The following is a 21,427-nucleotide window of genomic DNA, read 5'->3' on the forward strand; positions in this document are numbered from 1 at the left end:
CGCGCGCAAGGCTTTGCGCGCGCAAAGTCTTATGCACGCGATAAGTCCCATAGGCTTTAATGGGCACTTCGCGCGGAGCGCCCTGCGCTCTGTGCAGTGCGTGCGTAAAGTTTTACGTGCATAAAGTTTTGCGGGCGTAAAGTTTTGTGCGCAAAAAGTTTGTTTAGACGTGCTAAGGGGGTTTTTACAGGCGTGCTAACAGTTAGCGCTGCTTTGTGAATCAAGCCCATTAAAGGATATCCGAGGTGAAAATAAACTGGTGAGAAAAACAATTGTATCTATCCTCCTTCTCCTAAAAAGGACCTTTTTTTAGATATCCCACAGTTTTATTTTATATTTAAATCTAGTTTTTTTAAGGTGTTACTTCTTCATTGTCTCTGCTCAATGACACCTTCATTGAAGTATGCTAGAGCTCAAATGTATGCATTATTGACCCCTTTTTATCTCTTTCCTGCTCCAGGAAGCCAGTTACTGACAATTATTTATAAGTAAGGGTTATGCTATAGTATGACCCATTTCGACCCGGTCTCGACCTGGTCCCGACCCGGATAGAAACTGACACTTGCATACCTGATTAACTCTTTCAGGCAGAGAAAGAAAAAAAAAGGAACGCAGCCTAGTTATTTGTGTGCTTGGCACTATACATACACATGTCGATCTCATCATGTCACATGTCACCTCGGTTGTCTGGGCCTGCAGATTCTTATATATGCCTATTTCATTTTACCATTAGTGACAGACTGGCCATTCCGTTTTACTGAGAATCCATCTACTCTCTACTAATGGCTAACTTTGGTGGCTGATAAAAGCAGCAGGAGTGGGCATGGATAAAAAGTGATACTGGCCATGGCAGGCCTTATATTTGAAAATAGTAATTATGTAGGTATATATTTCATCTATGATATCTAGTACATGGGCAGGTGTTAATATGAAAGTGTGTTTAACATGTATACTTTTGAGGCAGAATAAAGTTTCAGCTTGTTCTTAGGTGTGTTTTAATCACAGCTTTTACATTATCTACATTCAAGGGGAACACTGGGAAAGGCAAGTTATGGACCAGAATATGTCGGCAGCTATAGGAGTTGCAAAGGGATACGCTAGACTAAAGCATAATAGCAAAAATATGTTTTAGGATCTCCTGTAACTACTAAATCAATTCAGATGTGGTAGTGAGCTGTCTCCAGACATTATACAGATTAATCTTTCTGTCTTTGCTTATAAGGCAAAGAATCTTTATAATTAAGTATCAATACATTATAGGTATGTTAAGACAATTTTATTATTTCTTTTAAGAGCTGTCTAAACTACTTTTTGACATACTTAACAGCTTGTCTATGTATGTCCCATTTCATTAAACGTGACTAACATAATTAATAGAGAGTATGTAGCATGTGCAGATTGCCTGCTGTCACAATACATCACACTGTTATGTGCTGACGTCTCCTCTTCACTGACTTAAGTCATTTCTTTATTTCAGACTCGGAAACTTTGAAGCCTGAGATTTTTGATGAAGCTAGCACCTACCTAGCGCCAAGGTTAATCACATTCCTACTTTGCATGATCTGCTTAATCATTTTTAAAATATATTTACCGTAATCGCTTTTACATTTTTGTAAATTTGTCCCAGGGTAACATGCACTATAAATCACTGTATTTTTCGGAATATGACGCACTTTTTCTTCCCCAAAACTGGGGGGAAAAAGTGGGTACATCTTATATTCTAAAGGTATGGATTTAGGCCCCCAGAATACACTTACCGGATCCTGCTGCCATGCTCCTCTCCTCCTCCATCTCGTGGTTATCCGAGAGTGCCTCATCATTTACAAACAATCTATTCTGGGTTCCAGTCGCCAGCTTCTCTTTGCTGCAGTCTCTGTACATGCACTGCTGTCACCACCGCCATCTGCCTCGGTTACATTGTCCTCTTCCTCTGTCCTCTTCTGTTACAGCTCTTCTGGGTCCCAGCCGCCGGCTCCTCTTCACTGCAGTCTCAATACACAGACTGCAGCCTTGTGGTTTACAGGAGCTGCCACCGCCATCCTCCAATGTAATGGTGTCCTCTTTGTGGTTACAGTGCCCCCTACTGTGTGACCTGTCGTGCACATGTGCCTGACGTCACACGCCGACGCACGTGTGAAAATGAAAAATTATCTCTTAGGAGAAAACGAAAAAAATGATATCTTGGGAGGAAACTTTGGAGAAAAATGGAATTGCATATGGACCACTGGCCAAATTTGAGTTTTCTCCTAGGTGAAATGTTCACAACTTGTAAATAAAATGTCCTTTATACTACCAACAAGAAAGAAAATACTTGAAATAATTTTGATAGTATTTTTTCACCTATTTTTTGATACTTTTGCAATTTCAAAGTGTTGAAAAAGTAAAAAAAATACAAGATGAAACATCCACTCCTAGGAGAAAACTCAGGAGAAAAGTTAATTGTGCATGGGCCATTGGCCCTTATTCAATTTTTATCCTAAGTAAGATATTTTATCTTCTTCTGTTTAAAATAACTTTTCAGCACTCTGCTATTGAAAAAAGTACCAAACGTAGGCAAAAAACATACTGTCAGAAGTGTTGCAGTAGAAGAAGAGGGGGCCATCTGCTACCCCCTTTGTCTATGCTGTCTGTATGTAACCCTTTGGAATAAATTGCATGCTTATTGCTCTGGTGCACAGCTCTTTTCTTCTACTGCAACATTGGAAATCTACAGGCTGTTTGCACATTGCAGCTGCAGCAACCAAGGGGGAACTGTCACAGCCAGATTGAGTGCCAACTTATCTACCTTCTAGCTTGTTTGCAAATACTGTCAAAAGTATTTTCTTGCTTTTTGGTGCCTTAAAATATGAATCATATTTTATATCGAAATATTAATAAGGTGTGAAAATATAACTAAGGAGAAAAAGTGATTTGATTAACGACTATTGGCCCATATGCAATTCACTTTTTCTCCTGAGTTTTCTCCTAGGTGATATTGTCAATAAAATGCCTTTTAAACTATCAGCAAGCAAGAAAATACTTAAGATAACTTTAACAGTACTTTTTAACCTACTTGTTGGTATATTTTTAATCGCAGAGTGCTGTTAAGTTATTTTAAACAGAAGATGAAAAATTATCTCCTAGGAGAAAACTTAAGGGAAAAACTGAATTGCATATGGACCCGATTGACAATTTATCTTTATTACTGTAATGCATTATTACTAAAATTCCAAACTTCTACTTGTCATCAAACCGTACAAAATCAGTTTAACATGAATGTTATTTTCTTCCTTCAACTGGAATAATATTTTTTAAATAAATCTTTACTATTCATAGGGAATACTGTACTGACTTGCCCATATCCACGAATAACACAGAATTCCTGATAAACTTTAACAACTACATAGACACCAAAACACCGGACTACAAAGAATGTGAGTAAAACTTTTAATTTTTTCCTTAAAGTCGATTCAACATAATGGCCCCCTTACCTTCTCTAATTGTATTATCTGCTAGCTCAGCTATTAACTGAAACCTGTCATTAGTACTTAACCTAATCCTTCAGTAAACTTGTCATTGAGCATTGTCTAACTCAAAATCTGCACACTAATTGTAAGGCCACCCCAAGGCACTCACAATGATATGAAAATGATTCACTGCTCTGGAACTAGCATGAAGAGTTAGGGTCCACTAATACTAGCTATGGGGGCACAGTGCACTCTGCCCTGCACTGGCACCGTCAGTGATTCAAGTAAAAGGAAGGTGAAGGTGATGCAGAATGGCTCTCAGGCGATTTTAGCTTACACTGAAAATGTATTTATATTTTTGATAGATCTGCATTAATACAGCTTTACATTTTTCTGAAAATCAACTTTAAATTATCAAAGGACATTTTAAAATGTTTGTTTTCCTGAAGAAGCCACTGTTTTGTTTCCATTATGGCCAAATACTTTAAATTGTGGTATTAAGTGTTACTATTTCTATTGAAGTAATTGCATTTTTCTGCTGAAGGGCTCTTCCACAGCTTTCTAGATATATCACATGAGGAATTTGGGGCTATTTCTTATAGATATTCAACATAAACTACCTAAAGTTTCATATCACTTTGAATTATAATTTTCTCCTTGAAAGCAATTTTTTTCTCATTGTCATCATCATATTCTCCTTATTTTGTTCTGTTATTATTATTATTCACACGTCACCGTTCTTCTTTAACCACTTCCCAACTGAGGGGTTTTACCCCTTGACCACCAGAGCAATTTTCACCTTTCAGCGCTCCTTCCATTCATTCGTCTATAACTTTATCATTACTTATCGCAATGAAATGAACTATATCTTGTTTTTTTCGCCACCAATAAGGCTTTCTTTAGGTGGGACATTATGCCAAGAATTATTTTATTCTAAATGTGTTTTAATGGGAAAATAGGAAAAAATGTGGGAAAAAAAATATTTTTCCGTTTTCGGCCTTTATAGTTTTTAAATAATGCATGCTAATGTAATTAAAACCCATTAAATGTATTTGCCTATTTGTCCCGGTTATAAAATGGTTTAAATTATGTCCCCATCACAATGTTTGGCGCCAATATTTTAATTGGAAATAAAGGTGCATTTTTTTCAGTTTTGCGTCCATCCCTAATTACAAGCCCATAGTTTATAAAGTAACAGTGTTATACCCTCTTGACATAAATATTTAAAAAGTTCAGTCCCTAAGGTAACTGTTTATGTATTTTTTTTAATTTTAAATTTTTTTATTTTTTTTTTAATTACAAAAAAAAAAAAATTGGGGAGTGTGGGAGGTAAGGAGTTAATTTTTTGTGTAAAACTAGTTTATTTGCATGTAAAACATGCTTTAGGGTCCTTCCAGACGCTTGCAGGAAGTAGTAGGAGGCTGGGAGTTTGTTTTTTTCTCACAATGATCGCGCTGCTCAGCGGAGCAGCAGCGGATCATTGCGGGGCTTAGATCAATAAACGGGAATGGATTTTCCCGTTCATTGATCTCCGGGCGAGTGGCATGTTTGCGGCGGGAGTGCGCACTAAAGCGAGCGGGAGCGCGGGCAGCGGCGGGAGCGCAGAAAGTACGGATTTCTCCATCCCTGGGGGTTAAAGGATGAAATAAGGGACGGAGAAATTCGTATGCGTAGGGGTAAAGTGGTTAAAGAGTACATAGCCACATCTTTAACTGTCCCTCAGAGGAGCTTATAGTCTCATCCTTATTAAAGATATAGTCTAATGTATCTAATACTACTTTTGGGATGTGGGAGGACATTTCTACCAAGTCACATTTAGCATGATTTACAGCGAAGCGGAATAGACATTATAGTAGATAGAGATTGGACTAGGGAGTTCACAAGTTTGAGTTGTCCTCTGAGAATTCCCATACTGTTATGTCTACTATGATGAAGGAATCAGGAATCGTTTATTTCGCCAAGCATGACTGGGTCATGCCCGGAATTGCCAAGCATGACTGGGTCATGCCCGGAATTGGGTTTGGCACAGTACATTTGGCTCAGAAGGGACATCAATCGATAGCATAGAGCAACAGGAACAGAAATTTACAATTACACATGTCAGTAGCAGCCGGGTACATTGCATTTCAATTGCATTTACATTGCACATTTCATTTGCATTTACAGTTTACATACTAGAGCAGCAGTTGGCTCTGTCCATGACAGTTCTATATGTCGTGGGGGTGCCCTGGTGGGAGTATGTGGAGGGAGTTCAGGAGGCTGACGGCTGAGGGAAAGAAGGAATTACTATGCCTAGATGCACTTTGAGTCCTATGGGAGAAAAGCGCTTTACAAATGTTATTGTATTATTGTAGCCGTCTTTGTGGAGATGGCCCGAAGCCTTCGTCCCAGTGACATCGGACTAAAGTAGCAGTGGCCTGGGTGAGAGAGGTCAATTATGGTTGGGGCTCATAGGCAGGAAATTCAAACTTCAAGTCCCTGCAGCCAATAACTATCAGTAGCATTGTGAGGACCGAGCAACAGAACAAATGGGTTATTGGGGTAAATTTTAATCTGGACTCTGCAAACACCGTAGATCAATGACGATCAAGACACTTGTGGGTCAGGATAAGAACAAATGGGACACTCAGTATGAGATCATGATGTGGGATGATAATGAAAAAAAGACACAAGAGAAATTCAAAAATATACATTTTTGAAGGTCTTTATGTGTTTCTCCCGTATTTTTTACCATTTAACTCTGGGAATTTGTCCCCCTTGAAAGAGAATAATGCTGGGTACATAAGTAATTTAATTTACGTGGAAACTTGAAACCTCTGGCTACCTAACCTGGGAGTGGGCAACATAACACTGGGGACCCATCTAGCTACCTAACCTGAGGGGGGGTGCTGCATAACACTGGGGGAACATCTAGCTACCTAACCTGGGAGGGGAGCTACATAACACAGGCCCAATGGTTTTCCATGTTCAGCACCATAACCCTGTTCCCTATCCAATTTTCTAAATCCCGGTTCCTGGGCCGAAAATGTTGGGGAGCCCTGCCTTAGCATATGTATCCATGCAGAGCACATGATCTGTCTACCCCCACCCTGCATACTGACCATGTAGCAAGCAGTAAATACTTCTATGAAAAGTTCCAGTTCTTGTAGCCTGGAAGTGCTGTATTAAAAATAGAAGTACATATCTAATGTTTCATTTTCATCAAGTCAGGAGAGAGTTTGATTGCATATAGCAGGATTTACTTAAAGAGAACCCGAGGTGGCATTTCATTACGTTAGTGGGGCACAGAGGCTGGTTGGGCACACTAACACCAGCCTCTGTTGCCCCATCGTGTGCCTCAAAGACCCCCCTGCTCGCCGCTATAGCTCCCATAGTGCTGGCGACATGCAGCGCGTCGCCAGCACAATGTTTACCCTAGCGCTGTCTGTCAGCGCCGCTCCCCCGCCCCCTTCGCATTGCCGCTACCCGCCCGCGTCCCTTCCCTCTCGCTGATAGGAGGGAAGGGACGCGGGCGGGTAGCGGTGATGTGAAGGAGGCGGGGGAGCGGCGCTGACAGCGCTAGGGTAAACATTGTGCTGGCGACGTGCTGCGTGTCGCCAGCACTACGGGAGCTATAGCGGCGAGCAGGGGGGTCTTTGAGGCACACGATGGGGCAACAGAGGCTGGTGTTAGTGTGCCCAACCAGCCTCTGTGCCCCACTAACGTAATGAAATGCCACCTCGGGTTCTCTTTAATTAAAAAAAATACTATAATTTACCTTTTAACAAATAGCCTTAACATCATTTTTTTTTTCTTTCTGGCAAAGTGGTCTTTTTTTATTATTGTTGTTGTCCTTGTTAGATAATTTGCCCTCTTCCTAATGTGGCAAGAAGTGAAACAGAAGGAAACACAATATAAACAAATAAATATAAAGATACTTTATAGCTCAATCTGAATCTCAAAATAAAACTTAAATCTAAAACTTGGGTTAGAGTTCCACTTTTGTTATATTTATATAGTGTTTTAATCCTTTTACTACAGAGAAGCATGCACATTCATCAATCTCTAGTTAAATGACTTAACTGTGGAACCTCTCTTCATTATCCCACACTACTGAATGGTATAAGTATATATTAAAGCTTCAAGAGACGTCCATTAAATGTGAATATCATTATGCCAAAAAGGTACTTAGTGGTTCCTTTGAAGTACAAAATCAAGAATATTCTTTGTATTTTATATGATCTGTAGAGCCTGCATCCTTGTGTGTATTTATTACCACATTTTGAGATAGAATCTCCCAGTGACCTTAAAATTGTATCTTTCCAATTTCTCCAAGACATTTGAAGGAATACTGTTTAGTTATGGTGTTTACTTGATATTTCCTCTTCAACCTTTTTACGTTAATTAACATTGGAATAAACTGTTTCCAAGGAATATGTGGGATAAAGATGTAAAAATGGAGTATCAGGAAAGGCAAAATAGATATGAGATCTATGATAGATATGATGATCCTCACTTAAAGCAGTAATGTCATCTATTCACACCATGCTTAATAATCACTCATAACAAACCATTGAGCTGCAGAGATCAAACCTGCTGCTTTCATTTATTCTGGCCACAGGTTCACTGGATGATTTTACTATGACCTACCTAGCAATCCGTTTTTTTGCAGGTGCTGAAAATTTGATTGTTTAGAAAGTAATGTTATGTTATTTCCTTTTAAACAATACCCGTTGCCTGGCAGTCCTGCTGATATATTTGGCTGCAAGAGTGTCTGAATAACACGAGAAATAAGCACGCAGCTAATCTTGTCAGATTTGACAATAATGACAGAAACACCTGATCTGCCTATGCTTGTTCAGGGTCTATGGCTAAAGCATTAGAGGCAGACAAGACAAGACAAGACAAATAACATTTATATCTCGCTTTTCTCCTGGCGGACTCAAAGCGCCAGAGCAGCAGCCTCTAGGGCGCGCTATATAGGCAGTAGCAGTCAGGGCCGGCGCTACCATTAAGGCAAAGGAGGCAGCTGCCCCAGGGCCCCAGAGCTTGTAGGGGCCCCCAGTGGCTACAAGAGGAAAAAAAATTCAAATCGGCCTTATAGTTTTTGAGAAAATCGATTTTAAAGTTTCAAAGGAAAAAAAAAAACATTTAAAAACCTGCCGACTTTAATGGTTAATAGCAAATCCACCTTAAATGCTAGAAACCCTAAATTTGCAGGATATGTTAAGGAGATCATTAGGAATAAGAGGAAAATTTTTTTCAAAAAGACCTTATAGTTTTTGAGAAAATCGATTTTAAAGTTTAGAAGGAAAAAATTATAGTTTTAAATTTGGTAAATGTCACTTTTAGTAGCAGACCTAACGGTAGTGTAATTTTACATGCATCAAACGAAAGCGCAATAAATTTCCTGACGGGGTTTCCAGGGGGTCTATACGCAGCCGCAGCGCTTTGGCCAGGGATCGCTATACAGCCGCAATATGGCTGTATGAAGATCCCTGGCATTTTTTCCTATTTCCCCAATTTTTTTTATGTTTAGAGTGTGGGAATTTTTTTTTTTTTAATTATGTGGGGTCCCCCTCCTGAAACTTTTTAACCCCTTGTCCCTCATGCAGGCTGGGATAGCCAGAATGTGGAGCTCTGACCGATTGGGACTTCACACCCTGACTATACCAGCTGCAAAAAAGGTCCCCTAATGCCGATTTTTGTTCCGGGGTATATGTTGGGGGGGCCCCCCAGGTTTATTTTGCCCTGGGGCCCCATTGTTGCTTAAACCGGCCCTGGTAGCAGTGTTAGGGAGACTTGCTAAAGGTCTCCTACTGAATAGGTGCAGGGTTACTGAACAGGCAGAGCCGAAATTCGAACCCTGGTCTCCCAGGTCAGAGGCAGAGCCCTTAACCATTACACTATCCAGCCACAGGCAGAAGATCAGTAGGACAGCCGGGCAACTGGCATTGTTTAAAAGGAAATAAATATGGCAGCCTCCATATCCCTCTTGCTTCAGCTGTACTTTAAAATATACCTGAGGTGACATGGGACATGATGAGATAGATATGTGTATGTACAGAGCAAAACATATTAATAACTAGGCTGTTTTACCTGTTTTATTTTGTTGTCGAAAAGCGTACATTTTTAGGCATGGAAGAGACATTCAAGCTTCTGTCTTGTTGGTACCTTGTTGGGTATATAGTCAACATCACTGATAAGCAAATTGCAGCCAATAAATGTTTACCTTTCAGAATACAATTTCTGAGAACAGAGTGAGATCGAAAAGAGTAAATAATTCATGTATTTTCATTCAGGGACACGTAATAAGCTGCCACTGAGCACAGACAACAGAACATGAATTTTACTTTGTAAATGTTTAAATATAAAATAAAACCATGGGATATCTAAAACAGTAATTTTTAGGAGTAGGAGGGTAAATACAATTATCTCATTCGTTTATTTTCACCTCGGGTTCACTTTAAGTATTAACTTGCCCAGTAGCTAAGGATTAGCCAGTTCAATGTGATGACTGGTTGAGGCAGAATGATCTGTTCAACACTATTCCATACATTGCTCGTAGCATTTTCTTTAAAACCACAGTAACATGGTCTACCAAAACACATTGGTGCTACATTTTAAAAATTGAAGCAGAATAAACCTTTCAATAATCAGTTTTTATCTTTCAATTAATTTTATGCACAAGGAAAACTACACATTGACAACAAATACTTGCATTAATTTAGTAATGCTTGTACTTTTTATACAGTAGAGTCCCAGTTATACAGAACTAACCAGCAGTCTAAACCAACCAGCAGTGCAGCACAAATCGCCAGCAGTACTCTCAGAGGTGAAGGCCAACTTCTTAGGCTGTTTGTGGGCTCTGCTGTTCTTAAAGACCGAGTTCCCTTGCTCTCCCAAGGCTAATATACTTCCAAGTACTGTATGTTAACATTTAATACAGTGTACAGTGTTCATGGTATCTCTCTCTCTCTCTCTCTCTCTCTCTCTCTCTCTCTATATATAGAGAGAGAGAGTATATGTTGGGGGGGCCCCCCAGGTTTATTTGTTCCGGGGTATATGTTGGGGGGGCCCCCCAGGTTTATTTTGCCCTGGGGCCCCATTGTTGCTTAAACCGGCCCTGGTAGCAGTGTTAGGGAGACTTGCTAAAGGTCTCCTACTGAATAGGTGCAGGGTTACTGAACAGGCAGAGCCGAAATTCGAACCCTGGTCTCCCAGGTCAGAGGCAGAGCCCTTAACCATTACACTATCCAGCCACAGGCAGAAGATCAGTAGGACAGCCGGGCAACTGGCATTGTTTAAAAGGAAATAAATATGGCAGCCTCCATATCCCTCTTGCTTCAGCTGTACTTTAAAATATACCTGAGGTGACATGGGACATGATGAGATAGATATGTGTATGTACAGAGCAAAACATATTAATAACTAGGCTGTTTTACCTGTTTTATTTTGTTGTCGAAAAGCGTACATTTTTAGGCATGGAAGAGACATTCAAGCTTCTGTCTTGTTGGTACCTTGTTGGGTATATAGTCAACATCACTGATAAGCAAATTGCAGCCAATAAATGTTTACCTTTCAGAATACAATTTCTGAGAACAGAGTGAGATCGAAAAGAGTAAATAATTCATGTATTTTCATTCAGGGACACGTAATAAGCTGCCACTGAGCACAGACAACAGAACATGAATTTTACTTTGTAAATGTTTAAATATAAAATAAAACCATGGGATATCTAAAACAGTAATTTTTAGGAGTAGGAGGGTAAATACAATTATCTCATTCGTTTATTTTCACCTCGGGTTCACTTTAAGTATTAACTTGCCCAGTAGCTAAGGATTAGCCAGTTCAATGTGATGACTGGTTGAGGCAGAATGATCTGTTCAACACTATTCCATACATTGCTCGTAGCATTTTCTTTAAAACCACAGTAACATGGTCTACCAAAACACATTGGTGCTACATTTTAAAAATTGAAGCAGAATAAACCTTTCAATAATCAGTTTTTATCTTTCAATTAATTTTATGCACAAGGAAAACTACACATTGACAACAAATACTTGCATTAATTTAGTAATGCTTGTACTTTTTATACAGTAGAGTCCCAGTTATACAGAACTAACCAGCAGTCTAAACCAACCAGCAGTGCAGCACAAATCGCCAGCAGTACTCTCAGAGGTGAAGGCCAACTTCTTAGGCTGTTTGTGGGCTCTGCTGTTCTTAAAGACCGAGTTCCCTTGCTCTCCCAAGGCTAATATACTTCCAAGTACTGTATGTTAACATTTAATACAGTGTACAGTGTTCATGGTATCTCTCTCTCTCTCTCTCTCTCTCTCTATATATATATATATATATATATATATAGAGAGAGAGAGAGAGAGAGAGAGAGAGAGAGAGAGAGAGAGAGAGAGAGAGAGAGAGAGAGTGGGGCATAGTACTGTATCAATGCAGCCTATTTTTAACATTAAGTCTCAAATAACCATAAAGCACACTTATCCAGCATCAGCCAATCCCAGTTGGCGCTGGATAACTGAGACTACTTTATTTATATCTCAGAGGGTTTTTTGATTAGAATATTTACATAATCCTTATTTTAACAGGTAACAAAGAGTTGATTAACAGAGCATTGCTGGATGCAGGGTTTACGTATGATCTTGTTCAGAACCATTGGAAAGGTCCATTACCGTAAGTTTAATGGCTGAGTATACTTAAATATGTTTCTTCAGGTAGTCTAAAACTAAGTTAGCCGTTATGTGAGCTTGGAAGTTGTTTTTGTCTTGCCTTAAATTTTAAAGTCAAAATTTGGGTTATAAAATCCTGGTACTGTATGTTTGAACTGATTTGTTGAAGCAGTTTCTATTTAAACAAACTAAAAAAAAGACACCTCTGCACTACTGCAAAACTCTGTGAGCCTTTCCAACTGGTCCAAGTGAGGGGTGATAGGGTGACATTCTTGCATCATGCTCAGTGCATGATATATGAATACATGGACATCATACACTCTAAACCTTGCCTGGAACTCTACCAATTATTTTAGCACTACAATCTTATTTTAAGTTCGCCACACAATGGGCCCAATACAATTCACATTTTATCCTAAAGTGATATTTTCACATCTTATCAAATGCCTTTTAATCCGATTATTTTCAAACATGGTCTACTAGTGTAGAGAGTGAGACTTGACTTTTTGCTTTAAATATCCCTTAAAGGGAACCCGAGGTGAGAGGAATATGGAGGCTGCCATATTTACTTCTTTTTAAACAATACTAGTTGCCTGGCAGTCCTCCTGATCCTCAGCCTCTAATAATTTTAGCCATTGGCCCTAATCAAGCATGCAGCAGATCAGGTACTCGAATCAGCTGACTCAGGTTTTACTGGATTAGCCATATGCATGTTCCAGGGTTTTAACTGCCAGGTAACTGGCAATGTTTACAAGAAAATAAATATGGCAGCCTCCATGTCACTCTTACCTGGAGTTCACTATAAGCAATTCAGCTAGTTAGGTATATGGACTAGTATGCAGTAAATAATAATAGCACTACTCTAAGCTCAGCAAAACTGAGCCCGGGGTACCCCATCTTCCCCAAACAAATAAATACACACACATATACACACACACATCTCTCCTAGCCTATGTTGCCTATTTCTTTATAAATATTGTATTAAAAATTATGTACCATATTTTAAATAACAAAAAATGGACAGGCAATCAATGCAGAAGCCATTTCCTACCTTTCTCCACACAGTAATTTATATCTCTGCTAGCTGCAGCCTAGCCTTTTACATCTGTGTTGGTCTGCAAAGTTTACTATGTATGTTACATACTAGCAATATAGTAGCCCCACCCTCAGAACCAGCAGTTTGAAAGTGAGGATTGAAATTGTCTCTTCTCTTTTACCATAATTAATAGGTATTTACAAATAAAATCCCCTTTTTTCACACTGTTTTGGGGCTTGAGATTTCCAGGATCATTTATTTTTGAGCTTCCTTAAAGCTGAAAATGTGGCATGCTTATAGCAAATTGTGTTTATATTAATAAAGTGCCAATTGTTTATTATTTTTCTTTTTATCCAGAAAAGGGGTCGTTGCAAGATTTGTGGTCACAGATGGTGGAATCACTAGGGTGTATCCAAAAAGGTAATTTAGAGCTAATAATCCTTTAGGTACAGTATATAATATTATAAAATATATTACATAAAATATTTAAATATACTGTTGTCAATTAATTTCAGTTTGAATTGGATATATGACGGTCATCATTCATCGCCCATGGTGCGAATAAGCAGTGATTGGCCCTGTCTAAATGCTACCTAACTCCTGAGTACTAACATGCCTGGAGGAATAGCAATTACCTTGGTTATAAATTGTGTTTTTGTGGAGGAGACTATTGGTACTTGGATTGTGCTCACATGTCTGGAGTTGATTTTCTCTGTAGGAAATGATTCTCAGCTTTCCTTTTGAAACGTTTTTGATAAGGTTATTTTGTGTTGAACCACAATATTATTCTGATTCCGTAGTTTATGGCGATTCACTTTTAAAGTTTGTTTATACTATAAGAAAATCTACCTTGATATGATCTTTTGCAATCATCTGGCACTTTTACTTAAACTGTTTTGTATGTAGTAAATCATCTTTGTTTTTTTCCTTAAGTTAGGAATAGGGCTCATGCTGCTTTCTGGATACACTGCATTAAAACAACTGTAACATGAATGAGGCCATTAGTTACTTTTTCCTATGTTGCTACGACTTACAGTAGGCAGTAAAAAATCTGACAGGTTTTGGACTAGTCAATCTCTTCATGGAAGATTTTCAGTATCTCCTTTATTCTTTACAGAAGCACTCCCTGGAAAAGATCTCAACGAAGATGTTGACCAGCCTGCCTACTTATGTGTACACTATTTTGGCAGTTGGACTGAGCAACTGCCATTCAGTAAATACTTCAGTAAATTCAGTAAATATTTTTGAAAATCAAGAAAAGCCTAAGAATCCCCCATAGTTGATGGACTGTTCCAAAACCAATATGTCCGATATGTCAGATTGTTACTTTTTACTGTAATTGACATGACCATAGAAAAAAGCAATGTATACTGCAGTTAAATCTGGGAGAAATGTACTTTTTGTACACGTGTATTTTACATTTTTTGCAACAGTGGTCCTATAAATATAGTTTTTAAAATATTGTGAACAATTGAAATTCTGTATACTCAATGTATAGTGGTTGAAAATGATGTAGACATTTTTTTATTGAGCAGGTTAATAAGAAAACTTTATTTTGAAAGGTATTTTACCAGTAAGACACAACAATACAAATTAAATGGGGATATTTGCTGGGAGCTCCACTTGCTGGTTTGACTGGTAAGTTTTGTAAAAAAATACAAATTGTTTTACTGTGGTGTAGTAAAATTATCCACAGATCCACAGAGAACAATATAATTGTAACTCCTTTTGTAATGTTAAAGCCTTGTTTACTAGAACAGTTAACAGGGACTGTATTTTACTCACAAAACTTTACCAGTAAAACCAACAGGTGGAGCTCCCAGAAAGTGATTTTGTTTATTTAAAGTGTTAAAAAAAAGTCTACATTTTACAAATATTATATTGTAATGGAGTCAAATGTCCTTTAAAACATACCTAACAGTTCCAAAAATTCAGAGTTCACACATGGAATAATCTGATGTTGTGCTAAAAAAAATCCTTATACATTTTGTTTGAGAACAAAGCTCTAATAATGAAAGCCAGCTCCTACTTGTCTGGCTTTGAACATTCAGTACAACATTTGCAGGATAAATTCCTAGTGTAGTAATAGGAACTTTGCAAGTTCGAAAATCTGCCTTCAAATCTACATAGTTGCATTTATGTGTTTTTTTGTTAACATTTCTTTCTTTCAGTGCTGGGGAGTACTGGTTTGAAGATCCTGAAACATATGATGAAAGTTTCTACAAGAGAAGCTTGGATAATGACAATTATGTGTTTACAGCTCCTTATTTTAACAGTAAGTTTATGGTACTCTTTAGATTGTAAAAGATGACTTAGTCGGAGTTTGGTTAAAAGGACTTGTATAAGTAAATCAAGAGAGTTTTTAGAGTTATGGATAGTTTCCATTTTGCTTATTGATTTTGTATACTAAGCTTTCACACAAAACATATTTGCTTTTTAGGTAAATACTATGAATTTTATTTTGGGATTTTACTAAGAATGTCCCTTAACGAAGGATCCTCTCTTATGGTGCCCATACATGGTACAAGTTTTTTCATCCAATCTTACCACTTCTATGTAATATAAGGGAACTGCCTAAATTATCATTTCAGTGTATTCACTTAATTTACCCTTATACTACATAGAAATGGTAAGTTTGGCTGGAAAAAAATTGTACCATGTATGGGCACCATTGAATTACTTTTTTCTTCCCATACTAACTGATATGATCACTTTGAAAACTCTTCAGTTTTCACTGCAAATCTCAATTATGTCTCCATCCATGTGTTTCTGTGTTAGCCATCAGTTAAAGCAGAACAGGTTTTGGCTATCTCCATAGACTGAATGTGCAAGCTTTAAAAATATTATACAACTTCATTTCCCAAAACATTGTCACACTGTGTAATTAGGAACAAACGCTAATGATGATTTGCAAATCATGTAAATCCTGAATTTAAATTAAAGTAGTATAACAATGCTAAATAAAAGAAAGTCTGGCAGAATATCTCACAACTAATTGTACTAACTGGCAATAGGTCAGTAATGTTTCTAGGTAAAAAAAAAAAAGGTACACACACTTTTTATTTTCCTAAAAGACTGTTCAAAAAGTATATTGTTATATTAGATCTTATTTTTTTGGGAAAGCAGTGAGAAAATAATGTACTGTATTTATTTAGTGTGGTAGATGTTTCTTTACTTTCATGTACTTTTATAACAATGGTAAAAAATGTAATGATCTACCTAAATAGGTTTAAGGTCTATTTTTGGCTTTATCAAATCATATTTTCTACATGTATTTTATATTTTAAAATAAACATTGAGTCATTACTTTTTGTACTTACAGTGGACCTTGAAAGTTTTCAAACCCTTTAAAATGTTTATATTTTTATAGTAGTAGCAGTGGCGTATTGTGCTGTGTTAGCCATCAGTAAAAGAACGTTTTTTGAATCAGGAGGGTACCATTTATTTGCTAACTTAGAAGAAATGGAGTAAGCTTTCAGCTATGAAGCCTTCCTCAGACCTTATTCCTGTATACTCACATCATTTAGAGCACACATACAGTGGTTTGCAAAAGTATTTGTCCCCTTGAAGTTTTCCACATTTTGTCACATTACTGCCACAAACATGAATCAATTTTATTCGAATTCCACATGAAAGACCAATACAAAGTGGTGTACACGTGAGAAGTGGAACGAAAATCATACATGATTCCAAACATTTTTTTACAAATCAATAACTGCAAAGTGGGGCGTGTGTAATTAGTCAGCCCCCTGAGTCAATACTTTGTAGAACCACCTTTTGCTGCAATTACATCTGTCAGTCTTTTAGGGTATGTCTCTACCAGCTTTGCACATCTAGAGACTGAAATCCTTGCCCATTCTTCTTTGCAAAACAGCACCAGTTCAGTCAGATTAGATGGACGGCGCTTGTGAACAGCAGTTTTCAGATATTGCCACAGATTCTCGATTGGATTTAGATCTGGACTTTGACTGGACCATTCTAACACTTGGATATGTTTTGTTTCAAACCCTTCCATTGTTGCCCTGGCTTTATGTTTAGGGTCGTTGTCCTGCTGGAATGCGAACCTCCGCCCCAGTTTCAAGTCTTTTGCAGACTCCAAGAGGTTTTCTTCCAAGATTGCCCTGTATTTGGCTCCATCCATCTTCCCATCAACTCTGACCAGCTTCCCTGTCCCTGCTGAAGAGAAGCACCCCCAGAGCATGATGCTGCCACCACCATATTTAACAGTGGGGATGGTGTGTTCTGAGTGATGTGCAGAGTTAGTCTTCCGCCACACATAGAGTTTTGCATTTTGGCCAAAAAGTTCAATTTTGGTTTCATCAGATCAGAGCACCTTTTTCCACGTTTGCTGTGTCCCCCACATGCCTTGTGGCAAACTGCAAACGGGACTTCTTATGTTTTTTTGTTAACAATGGCTTTCTTCTTGCCACTCTTCCATAAAGGCCAACTTTGTGCAGTGCACGACTAATAGTTGTCCTATGGACAGATTCCCCCACCTGAGCTGTAGATCTCTGCACCTCGTCCAGAGTCACCATGGGCCTCTTGACTGCATTTCTGATCAGCGTTCTCCTTGTTCAGCCTGTGAGTTTAGGTGGATGGCCTTGTCTTGGTAGGTTTACAGTTGTGCCATACTCCCATTTCTGAATGATCGCTTGAACCGTGCTCCATGGGATGTTCAAGGCTTTGGAATTCTTTTTGTAGCCTAAGCCTGCTTTAAATTTCTCAATAACTTTATCCCTGACCTTTCTGGTGTGTTCTTTGGACTACATGGTGTTGTTGCTCCCAATATTCTCTTAGACAACCTCTGAGGCCATCACAGAGCAGCTGTATTTGTACTGACATTAGATTACACACAGGTGCACTCTATTTAGTAATTAGCACTCATCAGGCAAAGTCTATGGGCAACGGACTGCACTCAGACCAAAGGGGGCTGAATAATTATGCACCCTCCACTTTACAGTTATTGATTTGTAAAAAATGTTTGGAATCATGTATGATTATCATTACAATTCTCACGTGTACACCACTTTGTATTGCTCTTTCATGTGGAATTCCAATAAAATTGATTCATGTTTGTGGCAGTAATGTTACAAAATGTGGAAAACTTCAAGGGGGCCGAATACTTTTGCAAGCCACTGTACATTTGACATTAAAAGGAGATGCATTGTTCTGTAAACATAAATAAATGTCATAGGAAGCCTTAATTACAAAATAAGGAGGGTCTCTCAAGGATGTTAGCTAATTTATGACAAATAGATAAAACCATTTGTTTGCTTAAACATCACACACCATAGACTCAGTATGATGCAAAGATATAGTAAATTCAAAGTTAAAAAATGACCTGGTCAGGGTACATGCAAAATTTGTTGTAGGCTAAAAAGAATTATGGCATTTAAAACCCATTGTATCTGCACAATAAAATTTTAATCCTTGTTTAAACATTAATTTACAGTTTTGAACCAATTCATACATTTTGTCTCGCTTTACAAAGCACAATAAGATGACAAGGGGAACATAGATACAACTAACAAATGTACAGCAGAGTTCCAAGCAGCACAAAAATTGTTACAAAAACAGTAAACATTAGCAGGATGACCCTGCCCTTGTGAGCTTACAATCTACAATAAAGGGTATCATCTTGATTCAAAACTTCTATATTTTTATAGTACCAAAATGAAAAAGTAAGTGCCTTTATAAAAGTTAAAGTTTAGCACTTAATAAATCATTGTAAAACTTCACATAGATTACAAAAGATTAAAACATAGACAAGTTGTCACTCAAAACATGCATATCGTGCATGCATCGCCCACTTTCTGTCACCCATGTGTCTTGGATGGGGAACCCCGCAGTTGTATAGATTGTATGTCCACTAGCTGGAGTGCACAACTTGTAACTAGGACAATGTCAGGCAAATAAAGCGAATGTGCTGTTAAGCTCTTCCAATGCCAAGTGTTACAGCAAACGTTGGTGGTCTCTGGCTTATACCTAGCGGCCATAGGGATGTAGCAGAGAACTTTGCTTGCAATCAAACTTCTTACCGCACCTGACCCCTTCAGCTAGCAAAAGCTCTACACCATGTGGATAGTGCCATCCATGGAGCTCCTCGGCGATCAGTAATACACCTTCCAGGCAAAGCATGGGGGAACCGGTGGTGGCATATGTGCATGCATTGGCCACTCCCACCAACACTCTTCAGTCAAGTGGACCTTTGTCAAAGTGTGGGTGCTGCTGGTCATGCAGTAGCTAAATACTATTTGGTTGCTCAGCAACCACCACTGAGCAGCCTCCTAAGTGACAGCAACAGCATAGCCTGTAGCTATATAATGACAAAAACATTTTAATAAATATCACCCCTTGTGCTTCTTACAAGAAGACATTCAATTTCAGCTCAATATTTAATCCATGTGGAGCAAAAGTGTCCAGGAAGTATATCAAATGGGCTTTCTTATGGTACAGAATACAGTTATAGTCACAATTTATGGTGATAGTTTTAACTGATATAGTCCAGAAAATGTAAAGCCTGATAGAGAGCCATCATGTATGTCAATAAATTCTTCAGCCAGTGGGTTTTCAGTGTCTGTTTTTATTGCATGCGTATGGTTTTGGATTTGCATGTTCAGTGCATTTTTTTGTTTTCCTAACACAGGCCTTATTACAGGGACACGTTACCCTATATACAACTCGAGTAGATTGGCAGTTCACAAATCATTTGGTTTTGAATTGTGTGGGAGGTCCTGTTGTTGTGGTATTTTTAGATACAAATAATCCTTACTAAAATGATCAAGTGTGTTGTTGGAGTGAAGTGTATTGCCCTGGGAAGGATTGTCTTTTTGCCCTTTGTATTAAAAAGTAATGTTTCCCCCCAAAAAAATAATATTTTTTCCAGGAGACAGGTGAAATATCATCTGGGCCCTGTGATTTTTTTTAGTGTTCAGTCTCTAAAACAAATTGTAAACCTTGTGCCTACATTTAATTACTGGATTGGAGAGCGGGGGTCGTTAAGTATGTATCCCTTACGGTTATGCATTTTGAGAGCATTGAGTGAGATCAGCAGGTGGATGGATTTTAGAAGACTGTGGCTGGTTGATCAATAGCAAATGTGAGTAGAATGAATGGCCAGTGGAAAGTGTTGGAATTGTCTTGCAGCTGAAAGTGAGATGTGAGTCTTGCAGATGGTTTAAGGGAGATGAGCTTTTGGTGGTCATATTAGTACTCCAGTAGAATATGATAAGCTCATTTACAAATTAATAAATTGTGATGTCCTGTATGCTCCTCCCCACTGAAGATGATTCCTTGGTGTTTTGCCCCAAAACATAGTGTTTTTAAACCCTGCTACAAAGCGCACACACTTATAGTATGTTAAAAAGAAATCTGGGCAAAACTGAATAATTCAAACAATAATAGTATTTTTTGTTGTATAATTCTGTTAAAAATGTAAATGTATCTTTAAGAAGGTATTTTCAGAGTCATAGTTTAAGGGTTAGTAATTATGAGTGCATCAACATTCTCACCAATTGTAGCATCACCAAAGGAAGAGGGGGACTGTGTCAATCCTCTGTAGGGGAAAAACACCTGGCGACTCAATCCAAGATGTCTGTGGGTCTCAGATAAGTCCCGGAGTCCAGGTGTTTTCCCATCCCAAATATACCCCCTAAACCATAACACATGCAAGTGCATACATGGTCGCTGTCAAAGGTCAGTGATCACAGTACAAACCTATGATATCTGCTTCTGCGCAATACAACACAGCCAAGTATGGACGCCTCGTGCACTGGCAACTGGACAGAATGGTTTTCAGCCTTCATGAAGTATGAAAACATACTGTGAAAAAAAAACAAATAAAACCGGTTAGAACAAGAATGAAGGTGGAACTGCAATGGAACAAACAAGTTATGCTGACCTAAAGTTAACTCCAGAGGCTTGAGGGTAACTCCAGGGCTCAAGTGCAACTTTATAGATCAGATTGTATGTGAACAGTAATCTTACTATATAATCCATACATACAGTCCATATATGTCACATACTACTGTATGTATCACAATTGGCCCTCACATTTTGAACTCCTTCTAGCATGTATTTTTAAATTGTTACCTCCCTTCTTAAGCATTGTTTGAATTCCCTAGGTTCCTGCTTCTCCATGTTATCAAGGATACCCTAGTTGTTATTTTTGTTTTCTTAGTTTGTTTGGTACACCCAACCAATACAAATATGCATGCTCAAAGTGACCGACAGCCATGTAGTATGCTAGAAAGAAGGCAGGAGAAAGAGTTGTAAAAGTATTA

At 38.3% G+C, this 21,427-nt stretch overlaps 1 protein-coding gene across 9 annotated transcripts in view; it reads left to right on the forward strand.

Moving 5' to 3' along the window:
* The window catches only part of CACNA2D1 (calcium voltage-gated channel auxiliary subunit alpha2delta 1), an 846,695-nt gene that overhangs the window by 775,367 nt on the left and 49,901 nt on the right, over nt 1-21,427 (forward strand). For all 9 annotated transcript variants that reach the window (XM_068276177.1, XM_068276179.1, XM_068276181.1 and 6 more), the window contains 5 exons: nt 1,478-1,535; nt 3,316-3,413; nt 12,029-12,113; nt 13,503-13,565; nt 15,317-15,420. In XM_068276177.1, coding sequence (XP_068132278.1) covers nt 1,478-1,535; nt 3,316-3,413; nt 12,029-12,113; nt 13,503-13,565; nt 15,317-15,420 — 408 coding nt within the window. The remainder of the gene's footprint in view (nt 1-1,477; nt 1,536-3,315; nt 3,414-12,028; nt 12,114-13,502; nt 13,566-15,316; nt 15,421-21,427) is intronic.

Source organism: Hyperolius riggenbachi, chromosome 3, assembly GCF_040937935.1.
Source record: "Hyperolius riggenbachi isolate aHypRig1 chromosome 3, aHypRig1.pri, whole genome shotgun sequence".
Lineage (NCBI taxonomy): Eukaryota > Metazoa > Chordata > Amphibia > Anura > Hyperoliidae > Hyperolius > Hyperolius riggenbachi.